The 18,431-nt window shown below is 36.8% G+C and overlaps 1 protein-coding gene across 9 annotated transcripts in view; it reads left to right on the top strand.

Annotated features, from left to right (window-relative positions):
• Positions 1-18,431, top strand: part of GARNL3 (GTPase activating Rap/RanGAP domain like 3) — a 54,768-nt gene that overhangs the window by 11,999 nt on the left and 24,338 nt on the right. For 7 of the 9 annotated variants that reach the window (XM_069771495.1, XM_069771494.1, XM_069771503.1 and 4 more), the window contains exons 2-12: positions 4,689-4,758; positions 7,137-7,211; positions 8,751-8,850; positions 9,294-9,412; positions 10,196-10,260; positions 12,724-12,787; positions 13,050-13,076; positions 13,489-13,564; positions 14,187-14,285; positions 14,841-14,944; positions 16,237-16,345. In XM_069771495.1, coding sequence (XP_069627596.1) covers positions 4,689-4,758; positions 7,137-7,211; positions 8,751-8,850; positions 9,294-9,412; positions 10,196-10,260; positions 12,724-12,787; positions 13,050-13,076; positions 13,489-13,564; positions 14,187-14,285; positions 14,841-14,944; positions 16,237-16,345 — 908 coding nt within the window. Of the gene's footprint in view, positions 1-4,688; positions 4,759-7,136; positions 7,212-8,750; positions 8,851-9,293; positions 9,413-10,179; positions 10,261-11,144; positions 11,354-12,723; positions 12,788-13,049; positions 13,077-13,488; positions 13,565-14,186; positions 14,286-14,840; positions 14,945-16,236; positions 16,346-18,431 lie in introns of those variants that run through there. The other 2 variants (XM_069771500.1, XM_069771502.1) reach the window with 2 other exon arrangements.

Below are 18,431 nucleotides of genomic sequence, written 5' to 3'. Positions count from 1 at the left end.
TAATATGCTTGGATGTCAGCATGCTTTTCCTGATAGAGTTCGACTTCCGCTCAGCTGAAATATCACCAAATTAAGGTATAGGACTTAATTTGTGTGTATGCAGATAGTTCTAAAATGCCTTCATAACTCCCTGGGTTTATCATGCAGGTAATTCACGAGATGGCATTTTCCTCTAGTCTCATGCATTTTGAAGCAGGCTTTGCCACAAGGCAGAAAGTAGTTCAGTTTTATAAACCTCAGCTTGCTTTGTCTCCTGATTTGTAGAGCTATTGCATGACTGATGAAAGTCTCTAAGAATTATCCAGGTGGAGATGATTCCATTCAAAGCACAGTAGGCCGGATGCTCTTTGTAGTGACTTTCTAATTTGTATTATATTTGTGTTTGGGGTTGTCCAGATGTCAGAGACACAAAACAGTGACCTGGCTTTCCCAAGACTTGAAAAGATTTATTGTGCTATTCATTGCGCTATTAACTGTTGTTAGATTTATTTTTTTTTTTTTAACCCACTCCTTGAGTCGTCATCTTACATACATTTCCTCATTTGATCAAAGACTGAATTTCGGAACTCAGTGACAGGAAAATATCTCTTGACTGCTCTTTCCATAACATTCTGCCACCAGTACTGAAAGTGACAAGTGTTCATTGATCGAATTGCTTTTACAGCGGTTTCTAGGGCAACTAGAACACCTAGCCACAAAAATGAATTTTGTAGAACAAAAGTAGCACACAAAGACAATGCTAGCGCTACCATGATTACCTGATCTTTCTGTAAAAGTAAAAAAAATAATAGAAACCCCACAGTGCCTTAAAATACATTGCAAATGAGGCATTCCATTTGTTCCATTGTCATGGTTTAACCCCAGCCAGCAACTAAGCACCACGCAGCCACTCGTTCACTCCTCCCTGCTCCCAGTGGGATGGGGAGAAGAATCAAAAAGAAAAAGTAAAACTTGTGGGTTGAGGTAAGAATGTTTTAATAACTGAAGTAAAATAAAATATAATACTAACAATAAAAATAAAAATAATTTTAAAATATATTAATAGTAATTGTAATGAAAAGGAATATAACAAAAAAAAAAGAGAAAAAAAAAACCCCAAGAAAAGACAAGTGATGCACAATGCAATTGCTCGCCACCCCCTGACTGATACCCAAGCAGTGATCTGCCCCACCCAGCCAACTCCCCCCAGGTTTATATACTGAGCATGAAGTTCTATGGTATGTAATATCCCTTTGGCTAGTTCGGGTCAACTGTCCTGGCCATGATCCCTCCCAGCTTCTTGTACACCTGCTTGCTGGCAAGGTATGGGAAACTGAAAAATCCTTAACTTAGGATAAGCACTACTTAACACACTGATGTTTTAGTTGTTGCTATCGACCTTATTCTCACACTAAATCCAAAACACACTGTACCGGCTGCTAAGAAGAAAATTAACTCCATCCCAGCTGAAACCAGGACATCTGTGAAGCATCTGCCAGATTTTATGTGTACCTCAAAATGCAGGAACTCTAAAAATTGCATTTGATGCAAAATGCAAACTTCTTAGGTTTTATCTGAACTTTCCAAATTCTCTCTGAGATGTGGAAAGAGGCAAAGGATCACTTTGAGTCCATACAAAACAACTTGGGAACTCTTCGTTCTGTCTGGAGGGGAAAAGAAAGTCTTTATTTTTGTCTGTAGAGATGCTACTGTTGAAAAACTTTTATGTTACCCAGTCTTAATAACTGCAGAGAAAATTTGTTAGCTAGATTTATGTGTGTTTCCCTCAGAAAGAAAAGATGAGAACTCATGAGTATTAGCTTCAAAATTTTTCTTTACTGCAAACCATACTGAAGTAAAGGTTTTTTGGGGTTTTTTTTATATGTCCCTTCTGATGATGGTAAGAAGATGATGCATTTGCAGTAAAATGTAAACCAAGCATGATTTCCTTGTAAATGGCATGTAGGAGTAGGGTGAAAAGAGACTGTCCAAATATACTTTGAATGAGCATGTCAATTATTGCTACAAAACCACATAAAGTAGAAGGTAGCTATAACAGAAATTATTTGAGATGTGCAGCTCACTGGTACATTCAGTCTTTTCACTACTCTGGGCCATCTTCTCTGTGTTGCAGGCTCAGAAGGAGCTGTAAGTGTTGTGGTGCATCACAACTTCTGTGCAACAGCATGGCGGTATATTGCATAGCAAGGTTCACTCAAAGGTCCAACAGCAGTAGTGGTAGGTGTATAAAAGTACTGAACATGAAGTCCTCATGGTGTGTGACAGCTTAAGATTTGAACCTCCTTCTGGATGCACAGACTTCCTGACTTAAGAACAGTTTCTTCCGTTGGTCTCCATTAAGATTGTTTCATCTTTGTCCAGTTGATAAGGCTCTGAAAATTCCCAGTGTCACAAATGTGAAAAGATAGACAGACATGTACTGCCGCAAACTTTGAAAAGTCCATCTTCAGGGCATGCTTTTTTCAGTTAGCAACCTGAAGTAGCCTTACTCACTGGAACTGACTCCTGTTGTGGCTCATTTGTAATTTATGTACCTCTAAGGTTTTAATATTGTTTCTCATCTCATTTTGTGTCCGTCTACCTTCTGTTCTGTTGTGAGGGGGAAAAGGAGTTGTTATGGTTGTTACGTTCAATTAGAGTGCAAGCTGTTTGAACTGCAGGCTTTAACATTTATTTTTTTTTGATCTCAAGTACGGTAAGGCTCTGAAATACTTATGTCTACAAACAGCAGATCGTAAGTAAGATCAAATTGTAGCTGCTTTGATGACAAGGGCTCTTAGATCAGGACCCAAGCCCAATGTGTTCTTGTATCACAGACTTTTTCCATCTCTGCTGTGCAGATTCCTGATATGGGAACTTACTGTTTTCCTGGAAGGTATTTCACACAGGTTCTCAGGGAGGTTAAGATTAATAAGTGTCCCTAGTCAAACATAAGTTCATTGTGCAGGCAACCACACACTGAAAGCTTACATCATTGTATTTGTGTTTCGGTCAGAATACTTCCGACTGAGTGATAGTTTTGGAGCTCGTAAAACTTGCATCTAATGTGGGTTAACCTCAGTTCCTGTAGGCAGTTTTCCTCAAGTCACTCATATTACTGCTGCTTTGGCATGTATGCATGTGCCCCCATAGGTGTCAGAATAGACTGTGGCTTCACTGCCTTCAGGGGTCAAATTGACTGTGTACGGTAATTTTTGCTTAGGAAGCAGTATAGGTGTGTTTGTGTGACAGGGGTCCGGTTGAAAGGCAACTGACCGAGAAAGTACAGGCTATACGTTCCCAGAGGCAATAGTGTCATCTGAAGGTTTTATTCACATGAAGTAAAAAAGGCAGCTCTGTTGCAGCAGCTAACATTCCTGCTTCAATGTGCGTGTCATTTAAAATTACCGTTTGTCATGTTCTTATCCTTCCTGCATAATTTACATACTGGAAGCAAATACTAGAATTATTTTGGTGATATGTCTTTTAGATATGTCTTGTTTGTATTGCTTCTCCTTGGGTAAAGACATGGAATCCAAGTGGGCAGGGCTCAAAAATATGAATCATGTTTAATAAATTTTAAGTACTTATAAATACAAATAGAAAAGCTGTCTAAAAATTAAAATGTTTTGGAGTCCAGTGTCACAGTATCTCCTACAGTCAAGAAGCATGTATGAGGGTGTTGCGTTAAAATTTAGATATTTCTTCTGTTTATCGATGTAACGTTGCAATTTACAATACTGATAATTCTCAGAAAATTTAATAACTTATTGCTGGATGGAGGGCTTCTTGTTTGGTTTGGTTTGGTTTTTTCCCCATTAAAATTAAATGACTATTTTCATTACTGCAGACTGAAGGGTGAACTGTAAGTTTGGAATATGATGGAGGGATTGAGCTGCTAGCCCTGGTACAGACTGGTTAATCAAGGTTTATGTTAAATTTGCATCTAAATCTTTATTTAGCTTGTATTTGTAATATATATCCCCATTGCAAAGGCAGGAGGCTTAGTGTTTATAGTTAGAGGAGGTGCTTGCTATCTGTTTTGACCTCATGAAGCGCATAGGGATGTGCTTAATGTGACGTGATGGCATTATGAGATTGTATGTGATAATGCGTGTAGATTTGCATTCGAGGTATTCGTGTTCTAGGATTACTTTTGCTTGCTTGACAATTCTATCCTTGTTAAGGTAGGTGGGGGGAAACCTATGAAATGCTGTTCTTTCCTTATGCTTTTGAATTAAAGTAATTGTTTAGTTTCTCTTTGTGTGTAGGCTAAAAAAAGACTCTGAAAAAAACAGTAGCAACATACTAAGCATGAGCTTATTCAGCATAGTACAGTTATCCTATTTGAGGCATTAAATTTACTGTAGGTTTTTCTTTCCTTAGATTAAATGCCTATTTCAAATGTGGTTATAAGCCACCACCTGCTTTGGAACCCTGATCACGTCATGACTAAATATTTAATTTAATTATAGCTTTTGCTTCCACTCAGGATGTAGACATTTCTTTTCCTTTGGGGGTAATATGAAAGCCAGACTGCAATGGCTGTTAGAGATTGTGCACATTGTAAGGAGTGTTCCCTGCAGTAATGAATTTATGCACTGCGAACCTTATTCAGCAGGAATTATATTGTTAATGGCAGGGTGTAGTGTTACAGGAGATCTAAGACTAGTTGACTTGTGTACACTGATGAAGCATTTCTATTCCAGCTCTGTCTCTGAAGATCTGGGTTGCAGACGTGGAGAGTTTAGCAGAAAGCATTACGGATCTGTGGAGCTTGTAAGTTTACGTAGCCTGTCCTATGATTTTAGCAGCTTATAATGCAGAGCTCAAATCCTTTTCATTTCCAAATAAAAAATTGGATCTAGTTTGGAAAATGTGCTTTCTAAGCTTGACTTGAAAGTTATAGGGTAATAAAAAGAGGCTTCAGAATAGATACATGAGACCTGTGCTAGGAAATCTTTTTTGCTGCCTTATTTATGAATATTTCATCGTAACGGGACAGGTAGTCTTATATAAATATTATGTTTACTCCCAGATGGAAATTGAGCCTTTTTTCCTCTTATAAGTTGAAGACTGCTAAATATTAGGGTAATATTTGATGAAGTACCTGCAATTATGCAAGTTAAAAACTGTGTGTGCTCCTATGTGTACATATATATGTGTGTATGTGATTTTTATGTGTGTATGTGATTTTATGTGCCTCAGAGTAGTGGGAGGGGGTTTAAAATTAAAAGAACTAGTCAGAATAAGGATATCAAAACCTGTTCCCTAAAATCTGTCAGTTATTCTGCCTTTTCTTCAAATTCAAAGCTAAGTTGGTACTTCATTTTTCTCATATATAAATTTCTTCTCTGCTGTGAAAATAGCAGTACATCAGCAGTTAAAATAACATCACTCTGGATACAAGGCCGTAATGAAATTACATAAACTTACTATAGGAAAACATAAGTGTGGAGGGGTAAAGAAACTGAACTCCAGCTCTCTTATTGTGGGAAGAAATCACTAATTTTCTACCAGCTATAGTTGTAATTTAAAGTTCTTGGATAGCATATTTATTAATATCTGTGTAATTTGGTGGCTTCGTTGCTGGAAGTTGCATTGGAAGAACACCAGGTATCTTTCTTTTCTTTCCATAAATTCCACATATTAGATACGATGTTTTAATCAAAAAAGCAGATGAACTGCTTTCTGCTAAGAGGCTCCTTCATTACTGGTACTTAGATTCTTTTGCTCAAAAAGAAGAATTTATTGGTAATTATAAATTCACAGTAAGCTCACACAAATGGTCTTGTCTTTTGCTTGATTTTCTTAAAATTCTGCTAGTATTTTATGAAAGTGGGGGTTTTTATCTTTTGGAGTACAAACATATAAAGGTGCTTGTTGCCCTTTCAAATTTCTAAATGTTTAATATTGAACCTTTCCTGCTTAATATTTTCCACAGCAGCATCTCAATTGCTCAATTATTTCCACCTTTTATTTATTACAACACAGTTATTTTGTCTCTGCCCTAAACGTTTTTCCTATGTCTTTCCCACTGGTGTAATACAACCAGTTGTCCATATAATTTCTCTTACAGTTTATACAAGGCACCAGGATATGTTGGAGTTTTTGCCATGTTAGTTTATTCCTGACGTAGCCTCAGAACACTTCAAAGCAAGGGGCAAAGAGAACTTCAAAATGTCGTGATAACTCTTCCACCAAGTAAAGGGAGAAAGTATTATGCTGGAATAATATGGATTGCTAGAGGGAAGCAAGGAATGATATACCATTGCTTTATTGTTGTTCAGATCCCATTTCATAAGTTTGGTATGGTATGTGACAATCTCATTTTTTACGTTTTGAGAGGAGTAACGTGCAATATCATCGGCAGCATTCTCCTGTTCTTCTCTTGTAGGGATCCTAAGCAGTGTTGCTGAATGCATCAGGACTGTTGTGTTATCCTATGTTTTACTGACTTCTCAAGAGCTTTTTTAACAACAAAGAGAGTTTCAGCGTTCTGGGAATCCCTGGATTCCCTTATAAAAAGACCAGGCAGTCTTTCTAGAGTATTTATGAAACTGTTGAAGTCTTCAGGTGGAAACAAGCCATATTTTCTGACGTTAATACTGAAAGCAGACCAGGACATCTCCTGTACCGTATGTAGTTCAGTATGATCACTGAACATTATGTTTGGAAATTCTTGCTGCTCGCTGTCTCCTGAAAACATCAATAAATAAAATGCAGTTAAAGACTGCTAGTCCCAGTAATACTGCCAACAAGTAGAGTTTTAGGCTTAGCAAGGCTGAGAGGACAAGAATCATCATGTCTGTAAGACCCATTGTTTTGAAAGGAGCAAGCTTCAAGAGCAATTTCTGGAAAGTGGACAAGTCCCTCTGTAGGCATTCTGTGTGTTGATGCAGCCAAACTCTGAGACAGGAGAATTTCTGATTAGTACTGGGATCTACCAAAAGAGTGAATGGCTCTCCCGCTCGTGCTTCCTTCAAGTTATAATTGGGTCATTCCAAATCTGTAGTCAAATTAGTAATAGCTGTGCTGATCCCTTCTGTGTGGGTAGTCATATGATGCCTGGGAGAAGAAGAAACCATAGTAAGCTTTGACTGCTGATCATATGGCTATTTTTGGAACTAGAACCTCTATCTTAAACTCTCTTATAGCTTATATCTAGTGATGCTGATGGAGCCATTCAAAGAGCTGGACGGTTCCGTGTGGAAAATGGCTCTGCTGGTGAGGTAAGTGGCTAAAGATACTCATACAAAACTGAAAAAATAATTCAGCTTCAGTTATTCTTCACCACTGAAAGATGTATTTGCAGTCAGTTACTAAGGAAGAGGACTTGAAAAATGCGAAATAATATGAATGTAAGAATCTAAGAGGAGGGAGATGGTGGGGTTTTTTCCCCACAAAGTCTAGCTTAGCTCTTCTTTTAAGAGTATGTAATCTTGACAGTTTAGTTTAAGGGAAAAGCTGGTATTTCGTTTAGTTTTGGTAACATTTTGCTCACCTGGTAATGTTAGAAGAAAAATACCTATCTTATCCTCTGTGTAACACTTTGCAGTCTCTAGGTCATCACTTTATATTGGTGTCCTGGTGATACTACGATGTTCAAGCTGACCTTTGTGCTTTTAAGTTTAATCCTTGGTGTGATGAGGTCATAGCTTCACCCATCCACACACCCCCCCCCCCCCCCCCCCGCCTTAGTTGTCTTTTGGCAGCTATGCTTACATTTGCATAAGAGATAAAAGAAGCTGAGTGGAGCCTGAGAGAGTCATTTCCCCCAGATTCCTGTGCTGTTAAACTCATGGTGTGTCCCTGCAACCACGAAAGTGACGCTTAGGTTTCTACTTATCTTCATTTTTTTATCTTCCTTTGCCAAGCTTTTTCAGCTGTAAATATCATCTTAATACTGAAAGAAAGAAGACCTCATATTCTTGAAATATATGTAAGGTCTTGGTAAGCTTGTATTGAACTAATATTAACAGTAAACTTTTACTGTAGTTTGCATCAGCACTGGCTGCCGAGTTTGAAGCAATCTAACTATTCTGCATTGATTCTCTACAGGGTCATGTTCTGTATACTGTTTTTTTAGTTCAGTTTCATGCAGTTCAAGAGCTAATTAGCTTGTATCACAGAAAGATTCTCTGAGTGGGTGATGAATGGCCACATGGTCAATGGATGCAGGGAATGGCTTTTTCTCTGCATATGTTATTTCTTAGTGGAAAAGGACTTGAGGGATGGTTGGGAATCTACCTTAACCGGCCAATGCAGAAACAACACTGAAGAACTTCCAGAGCATGCTCTGGTCTAGCAAGGAGTCCCTAAGGGTTATTTTGGGAAGAACAACTGAGAAAATGAAACCTGGAGGCAGAATTCTGTTTAATTTATTTATTTTTAAGTTTTAAAAACACTGGTCTTCAAATTCCACATTGAAATATCTTCTTTTCAGTGGAATACTAAGCTATTACCCGTAATGGGTAAGCACCCGTGTGGTGCTTAGTTGCTGGCTGGGGTTAAACCACGACACGGTGGTACAAAAGGCAAAGACTGTAGTTACGTAGAAAGAAAAGACAAAAAAAAGAAGAGAAGAGGGAGAAATTTTAATTTCAGCTGCACAACAACTGACTTCACAATAATTCCTTGTTTTTTAAAAAACAGTATACATGTAAAACTCTTCTAGTGGGTCAGCCACTCTTGATTGGCTTTTGCCTGTATTATGTTCTCCTTTTTTTTCACTCAGCATTTGATCTAACAGTCTCCCAATTCTATTTCAGAATACAGACTACACTCCGGGTACGTGGCACAGAACAGACGTGCATTTGGAAAACCCAGAATATCATACAAGATGGTATTTCAAATATTTTTTGGGGAAAGGTAATGATCTTTTTGTGAATGGATTGACGTTTTGATCAATAAAAATGCAATCTGGCTTTGAATTGCTATTATTTAAATATGGAAAAAAGTATGGTATTAATTTAGTATTAATAAATTTTCTGTCCTGTACAGAAAACAAGTTCTTGTTTCATGTATTTTTAACCTGAAGACAGAGGATGGGTTTCTGTAAGCGGCAGAACCCCTGCTATCAAAAAGGGATATTTTGGAACCCTTCTTGGCCTTGAAGGCTGTACCTATCTCTTGGTTTTTTTACACATCTGTATATAAATACATAGTTATGTAGATTAGTATATATTTTTACATATAAATGCATATATTTATTTACACATTTATACGTGTGTGTGCATGCGTGTGCTTGCACGTGCGAGCAGGTGTGTGCGTCTTCTTTACAGTGGATAATGCTTCTTGTTTTTCCCTAACAGTTCATCAAAATTATATAGGTACAGATGCAGAGAAGAACCCTTTCTTTCTGTCTGTTGTACTGTCTGACCAAAATAATCAGCGTGTTCCTCAGTACCATTCAATACTTTGGAGAAAGACAGTAAGAAACAAATATTTATCTGCTGCTCTGACTTTTTTGTTGTTGTTTTCTTGTTTGTTTTCGGTATGTCTGTCATACACTTTTTTGCTTTTTTCAGAATTTCATTACTTAATACATACTTCTCATTTTATACAAAAAGAACATATAATTCTACCATAGTAGATAAAACTAAACTAGCTTTGTAGGTAACATTACACTAAACTTTCTGACAGAAATCTATGATGCCAGATATTTTTTAATTGTTCTTACCTGCAGCTCTGTGTTGTTTTAGAAACGTTGCCTAAATTGTTGTTGATGATGTCCTGCGATCAATTTAGGCAATGACATTATATTGCTTTTAGGATTTTCTTATACGTTAAGAAAATAGGCAGGTGTGATACTGCTTTCACTAATATTCTTTAATGAATTTTTTTCACTTAACGTTCCATAAGAGCCTATTATCCAAGCAATTGTATGCATGCATGGATCACTTTAAAAAAAAAAAAAAAAAAAAAAAAGAAATAGTTTGTAATGTTCACTAGTTTCAGCAGCCCTCATACCACATGCCAAGGTAGTAAAAACTAAGTAAAAAATAATTTTGCACCATCCATGACTTTTCACATTCACTTTTTCTCCTTTTTGTTTTTTATTTTTCCCCCAAACCAGTAGTAAATAAGGCTAAGTAATACTAGCATGGTTTTGTTCTTTGTTTTTTTACTTAATTGTTTTTATTAATATTTCTATTTGAATATATAGAAAAAGTCAGTATGTCCTGTAATATCTCCTAGCTTTTTTTCTTTATAGGGTACTCAGAAAATATGTCTCCCTTATAGTCCCACAAAAACATTATCAGTGAAATCTATATTAAGGTATGTATTTACAAATAAGTTATCAGTTAAGATATTTGTATGCCTTTTCCTGTAATTCAGAGCTTGTGTTGCATGGTTTTCATGATAGATTTCTAAAACCAGTAGTAGAAACAAGTTTACAAATCTTAATCATTGAAGGCAGCAAAAAGTGGTTTTAAAGCCTGTTCTGGAATAGACAAAGCGACAACTTAGAAAGGAGAAAAATTCTTAGCACTTTTTCTTCAGCAGAGGACTACTTTCAAGTTAATTGGAAAACAGGTGCTAAGTGGAACTGCAGTGGTTGAGAAGAAATATCTTTTTAAATTAGACAGACATAAACAGACCTAAGGAACAGCAGATTTTGACTAGAGAAGTGATTATTATGTGGCCCTAGCAGGAGGAAGCAAACAGGGAAGAAACCAAGACTGATTGTCTCCATGTAAGTCTCACTATGGTTGTGTTATACACAGTGTCAGTGAAGCTGAGAAAATGCCTTCCCCCAGCCAGAGCCTCTATGGGCATGCTTGTACTCTGTCCTGCCTATTTTGTGGCAGAAGAGAATATGAAGTGAGCAAGCCCAGCACCATTGCTATGTCTTTCAACATTGTAATCAGCTGAAATATCAGAGCACCTGTTTGCAAAGTGTTTGTTCAAATTTAATCTGCAGTTTTTATGACCTAATCATGTGGTGTGTTTTCTCAAATCCCTCACTGACAACATCTTCAAATGCATCTTCTGTAAGGATTTTACGTCCTCTAGAAACCCATAAAAAGTGCCTTCATGTACGGAACAGGTAGTGTGTACCAGATAAATGAGCAGTCTACAGGTCTTCAAAACCTTTGATCCGTATAGAGTACGAGCAAATGTCTCTTGCTTGGTTGAAGCTTGTCCACTGGATAACACTGCCACTGCTGATGTGAGAGGAGAATTCTGGGAACAGGGCATGTGTTGTGATGTGAAGTCAGTACCACCAGATCTGGATTTTCCTACAACTGCACAAGATTTCTGAGAGGTCCCAGACCACTGCATTTGCCAGAGGGGCTAGGAAGCCATTGAGCCTCACTTCTTAATTCTGACTTCCTGGGCTGTGGCTCTGGTTTGTAGGGTCAAGATGGTGAGTTGAAAATACTTCAGATCTCTTCTTCATCTTCTTCATCGAGATAAGCTAAGTCCTCTCTTCTAACTCCTACAGCACTGGCTTGAATAGTGTTCCTAGTTGTCAATACTGCATGTTGTACCTGCATAAGCACCTGATCTTCCATGTCTGCCCAGCAATTGCTGAAATATCTCTTCCTAACATCCCTTTCTAACCCAGCCTTTCCCTCCACTCTCAGCCACATAGACATTTTTGGTCAGGCATCCCAGAGTGGAGAAACTTTGTCTTCTGTTGCCTAGGGTCATAACTTTTGCTGAATCACCCTCACATGTTCCATCCTGTGATGCTCCAGTATTTTTTCAGAGGGAAATGCGGGCTTGTTACAGATCTTGTTCCTCACTTCTCCCAGGGTCTGTGCCACATGCAGTCAGCTGGATAAATGTCATCTCCTTTTGCCCGCTTGGGTTTGGACTAAAATCTCTTCCCCGACTATTATTTTGCTTTTACAGTCCTTGAGCCTTCCCTCAGGCCTGATTGATATTCCTTTGACATTTCACCCTTTTCACAGCCAGTGTGAATCTAGGTACAGACTGTCTCAAAGAATTTGGGTTACATTAATAAACCCATTTTTTTCTAAATTAATTGGAACATTTCAATCCCTTTCAAAAGGAATTAAAGCAAATCCTGTCTGCATTATGTTCTAGCATAAGCGATGATGGAAGGATGCATCAGATTTGACCTTCTTGTTAGTTCACTGTGCCCCAGACAGACTGCATCCAGCACTCCGTGACATGCTGTGCAGTTCTAGAAATTAATGCTGGGGGAAAAAAATGGGCAAAAATAATAGTAGATGCAGAAACACAAGTTAGGAAAAAATGCTATAAATTGGGTATTTCTGTTTACTGAGGCAGTTGGTCTCGCTCCTTATTTAAATACTTTTTTCTGTTCTGTATGTGGATCTTTGGCCTGTGAATTGGGTACTGAACTCTCGTTTTTCATTTGACTTGCCTTGAATTACTTTAGAAGAGAGAGAAAAGCTTACAAAATAGAATAGGTTATTGAGTCCTCCTAAAATGCTCATAATGATTATGTATAAAGCCAAAGTGTGATGGAATAAAGCTCTGTGCTTTATAAGTAAATACAGTCAGTTTAAACCTGATGTCAGTTCAGGGTCTTACTAATTTCTGTTTTTAAAATCCAAAAGAAGTTTAGGAAGTCTTGGAGGTTAGTACTGTGGGAAAGAAAAGGCTATTCCACAAAACATTCCATGTAAGAGAGGCTCTTTAAACAATTCCTTTTGTAACCAGTTCTGACTGCAAACAGTTAGTAGTTTAATGTTGAAATGTATACTTGCCCTTCTATAAAGCAGTATTTCATTTGCATTTCAGTGCTATGAGTCTCGACAAATTTGAGAAGAGCCCAAGGGAGATTTTTCATCCTGAGATACAAAAGGTAGAGGTGACTTCTTTTTTTGTTTGTTTGGTTTTCTTTATTATTTTCTGGAAAAATAAGTCATTAAGTATTAATGCTACTAGTTTGTTTCTTTCAGTAGCAGGATAATAATGATGAGTAGGGTTACGTGGTACTACAAAATAAACTGTCTTTATCAGTTGAACTGGCCACTTCAGAACAAAACTTAAATATGCAAGGATGTTACAGTTTTATTTGTGTTGTCTTTAATACCACTGTGCTAAAGATATTGTTTTTTTTACAGGATTTATTGGTTCTTGAAGAGCAAGAGGTAAATGTAAACTTATCACTCCTAGCTCACAGACCCGTTCAATGAATACAGCTTTGTATTTGAAATATTTGCACTGAAATGCTTGAGACAACTTAGAAATCAATTGCTTATTGCAGCAAAAAAGTAGTATTTCTTTGCAACGTATGAGATAAAAAATAATTTTAACCACCAACTTAATATATCATATTAATAGGTTACCAACTTAGTATATCATAACATTCATAATCTATGATCAAAGGTAAATTATTAGGTATCTGCTACTTGAGCACATAATGGAATCGGTATGAAATGTATATTCCCATGGGTAGGATGTATACAAAGGTACGTGTATAAAAGTCTTTAGAGAAAACATTGTTTTAGGTCTTTTGTTTGATTGCCTGTTTATCATATAATATTTGGTTTTATTTCTCAGGGATCTGTGAATTTTAAATTTGGAGTCCTTTATGCAAAGGATGGGCAGCTTACAGATGATGAAATGTTCAGCAACGGTGAGTTTTTCACCTTCTTCTTAATTGTTTTATTCATCCGAATAAAAAAATGGAGGACAGTGCCTACACGTGGAAGCCAGAAGGGAGGTGATGGTTATGTGAACAGTAGTTTTGTTAGGTTTTCATGTTCATCTTGGGTGAAAAATTGTAGTGTAGAATCTTCTATTTCTGTAAAAGGTTGCTGTAGGAAACCTACTATTACAGCTTGGAAGATACTGAAATTTCTTTTCTAGAAATAGACTATGTAACGTAAGATTTAGAAAAAGGAAGCAGTTGAAGCAGGCAACTCGAAATTACTTGCAAAAAGTCACTTTGTTTCTAGTTCTTTCACTCTTAGGTTTTTGCAGCATGATCGTGTTCTTCTATGCACTTGAACAGTGTCTTGGAGTTAGTAAAAGAGGTCACTGTTTAATGTCACATGATGATGCCTATTCTGCAAGGCTGGGATGCTGTTTCTTTAAAGGTAGAAGGCTTGGATGACATGAGGAGAAACTTACTCAGCTGAAACTTTGGTCCTCGTGTCCTGGGAGCAGGACCTGTTCCTGTATTTTGATTATTTTTTATAGGTGTTCTATTACTACATGTGCTTTTCTGTTGTAACATTTCTGCCTTCCACATGTAGAAACTGGAAGTGAAAACTTTCAAAGATTTTTGCATCTCTTGGGTGACACAATTACTTTGAAAGGCTGGACAGGCTACAGAGGAGGACTGGACACTAAAAGTAAGAACTCATCTGAAGCAAAAAAGGGGGGGAGGGGGCTGCAATATAAGTGTTTTAGCTTATTGGATGCGTATATTGTATATATTGTGGAAATAATACAATCCCAAAAGAGACTTCCTCTGTGCATGCTAAATGCTCTGCTTCACCAGGAAAAAGTCAGGTTAGCTTAAATCACTGGTATGGATTGCGGTTGAAGAAAAGTATTTATATGACCTGTATTTTCAAGGTGAACAGTTTCGTATTATGTTGGAAGGGGGTGAAGAATAACCTGATGTGTTACTTGCTTCATGATAGTAGGGCGTCATGGCTTGAAGGACCATGTGTGATTTCGGGAGGCTAGGTGAAGGACATCATAGGTTTTAAGATTGTGAGTATGCAGATTAGGTTGCAAACTTGGGTTTGAACCCACATAGAACATGCAGTGTGGACATTTTATAAAATGGATCAGAAAAAAGGATGATTAAAGAAGGTTTGGTAGAAGGACCTGAAATATCTTTTGATCTTTAGAAAACTTAAAGGACATATTTCTGCTGAGAATGTTGTCTTCCCTTGCAGATGATACAACAGGAACCTGTTCCATCTATACAGTTTTTCAAGGGCATGAAATTATGTACCATGTTTCAACCATGCTACCATATTCTAGAGAGAACAAGCAGCAGGTACATGGTTCTCTCTTTCTTTTTTTTCTTTTTTATTTTATTTATTTCTTAAATCACGAACTCCAAAACTTTAGACGAAAATAAGGGATTTCTTGCCTGTTAATAGTTCAGAAATATAAGTCTTAAGACTTTTTCCTATGTTTTTTTCCTCAATACTATACCTAATGCTGACGATTTCATGATATTTGTTGGAAGATAATGCATCATCTCATCTCTATTAAGGTACAAAAGACACTTGCAAAGAAAGTCAAAATTGATTGACTGAGAAGTGATTGAGTATTCTGTTATTCAGGTGACTTTTAGAGCTTCACTTCTGCAATTATCGTTACCTTGAATTTAGGAAGACTGGAAATTAGACTTGTGTGTGAATTGTCAGAATACTCACATATGTAACACACAGCTCATACTCAGGTAGCAATTTGTGTAGGTTCAAAGAAATTCTCCGTGTGAGCATGTTAATGGCAAGCTTTGTGCATTTCTGTAAAGCGCTGCTGTTGTCCTCTCATAGATTGACTAGGTGGGTTCTTGGGTACTTGTTCAAATGTGCTGTCATCCATTGCTTGAACCTTTCTAGGTATTATATGATGAAAAAATACTTTATAAGCACATGCATTTACCTGTACATCACACATCCATAATGATTTACCTAAAATTACTTGCAAATTACTTGTTTTACTATTTTCTTATTTAAGCAATAATTATATATTATGTATTATTATAATAATATAATTAGATTATATAATTATATATTGTCCTTCTTTTATTTCCATGTCAGTTTTCTCATGTTTTTGCCTTGGATTGATGACAAGATCACAGCAGAAACCAGAGGCCAATCGGGACATTTATTGTTTTTAAAGAATAACTCAGCATCAGAGTTTTTTTCCTTTTATTTCAAGTGGTGGATTTGCTTTTTTGGAATGCTATGTGTTCCCTGCCCAATTTGTGAATATGAATTATGGAAATTACGGAAATTATGAGTGCTTTGCTAACTTAAAAATATGCGATAGCATAGCTGCTGTTTTAGCAGCTGCCTTCTGTATGCACCGTGGCATTGCTAGGTTTACTTGCTTATAGTTAAGTAATAATTTTATATTGGCTTCAATCATATTGACCATAATTTTCCTCTTTGCAGTTTAGGAATATTGTTTTACCATTCTCTCACAGAACTGTGAAGGTATTTATTTATGTCTTTTAAGCCATTGTGTCTGTCTTTTTTTTTTCTTTTTTTTTTTCCTTCCCCTCCTTCTTCTTCTTTTTTTTTTTCCTTTTTTTCCTTTCTTTTTTTTTTCCAGGTAGAAAGGAAGCGACATATTGGAAATGACATTGTCACTATCGTATTTCAGGAAGGCGAAGAGTCTTCTCCAGCATTCAAGCCATCCATGATTCGCTCTCATTTTACACGTATCTTTTTCCTTACATTTTCTAGTGATTTTTTTTAATTTATTTTTTATTTTTTTGAAGATCAGTATTACTTTTAATTCTACCCTAAGTCCTTCCTGCATGCTATTTATGGAAGTGAAAACTGTTTTAGAAAGGCAGTTGCATTCTTGCATTCTTTACCTTCAACTGCTTGACGAGGAGTCTCTAAGTCTGACTCATAAAACAATTTTTATGTTGAACCACTTACAAGATAAGGTCAAAACCAGAATGTGATTTTTAAATTGTATTTTTATTGAAGGCATTTATTTGGATCACTTTGCATGTTGAATTTTATACATTTTCATAAAATACAAATTCATAAAAATATTTCTGTTAGTGATGTGAATTAATTTGGCATTAAGTATTGAATATTGCTTTTTTAATGTTTAGACGCTGTTTATTTTAAATATTTATGTATTTTGGATCAGTGTTTCTCAAATCTTTCAGACCATAAACCACATATTGTCCAGATTTTGGCAGCCTGTGTTTTTCAGACTTTTGGTTGAAAACACTGTGAAGGCAATATGGTTCCAAAATCCAGCTGCCAATCGCTTGGGATTATCATGGGGTCACACTAGTGGTCCACAGATCCCAGTCTGGCATCTATTATGCTAGATGGAATGGGATGAAGAAAAATGGATGGAAAGAAGAAAATTCTTATTTCTATCCATGCTCTGTTGCTGACTTTTTGAAAATGATCGCAAAGCTTACGACTGCTAAACCTAGTTCTCAGGCTGACTAACTGCTGTTAGAACTTTCTTGCTAGTTTTGTCCATGGCTGGTCTTAGTTTTTAGATTTGAGCTCTTAATATTAACCTCTTTTACACTAAATGGAAGAAGTGACTAGAAGAAAAAGAATTCCACAATTAAAAAAAATCTTTAGATATCAGAGGAACCTAAATATTGTTAATAAGAAATGTTTACCAAGTCAGTGTACCTCTTCATCAGAGTGTCAGCATTAGTAAAAAAGGAATATTTTTTCCCATATTGCTCTTAGGAAGACTTGTTATGATGTAACTGATGCACCCTGCTCTTCAATTTTTGACAAACATTTTGAGGTTCAGCTGTCCTTGGTGTAACAATGAGTTGGAGGGGCAGATGTGGCCTAAATCCGTAAGGACGTGTTATCATTTAGGTCATTTTAAGTAACCCACAGCTAGTTGATGGAGTCCTATCACCTTCCTGATGTTTTCAGTTGACCTAGCCAGGGATAAAGGTGTCTGCAAGAAAACTGGTGGGTTGACACTGATCTGTCAGATGTGGTAAATCTCAAAGCTCACTGAATCTGTACTAGTGCTTTGTACTCACTTTCTTACATGCCATAGCACCCCTTTTTTGTTACTTCTACCATGGGAAAAATTAGCGTACAGGTATACCACTGTGCTTTCCTGTACAGCAATGATAGCTACTATAAGGGTTTTCCATGATTCATCTGTAGGTAGGATCGAGTTACCCAAATAAAGGCATCCAGTACCAAGTTAGATGTCCCAGCACATCTGAGATGTCTGCACAGGTCTGGCAGATATGACTCGGCGCCTACAGGAGATCTGTGCCCCTCTTGGAATAGCAGCTGGAGACTAGGCAACATACTCTCAAGCATCTTAAATAGCACTGGATGCTTACGTTGAAGTAATTGAATCCCATCGTAAGTCATTTTTATTGTGCAGTCTCCAGTAGTGCTGATCACAGCTATTGGCAAAGGTCTCTTCGTTCTACCTGGAACAAACCCATACAGCCAATAAAGTTATTCAGACTTAGACTTTCCTTGACCCTGTTTATAAGGACAGAAAACTTAAGAGACAGTGTTAAGGAAATATTTCAAAGCAAGAAGCCTCTGATTCCATAAAAATATCTTGCAAGGCAACTATAAGGATTTCTCTGATTTTTGCCCAGATTTGCCCAAAGTTATGGATAAAGACTGGTAATACATTTTTGTGTACTTGCACTTTAAATCCTCCTCTTTATTTTCTTACAATTGTTAGCTAAATTATTTCATTGGAATCTTTCCTTCAATGGAAGTTTTGATATAAGCAAAGTTCAAAATCAGTACTTTTTTTATCAACTGAAA

This window comes from Haliaeetus albicilla, chromosome 26 (genome assembly GCF_947461875.1).
Source record: "Haliaeetus albicilla chromosome 26, bHalAlb1.1, whole genome shotgun sequence".
Classification (NCBI taxonomy): domain Eukaryota; kingdom Metazoa; phylum Chordata; class Aves; order Accipitriformes; family Accipitridae; genus Haliaeetus; species Haliaeetus albicilla.
Note: the sequence above shows the minus strand (reverse complement) of the source record. Positions and strands in the feature narration are given on the sequence as shown.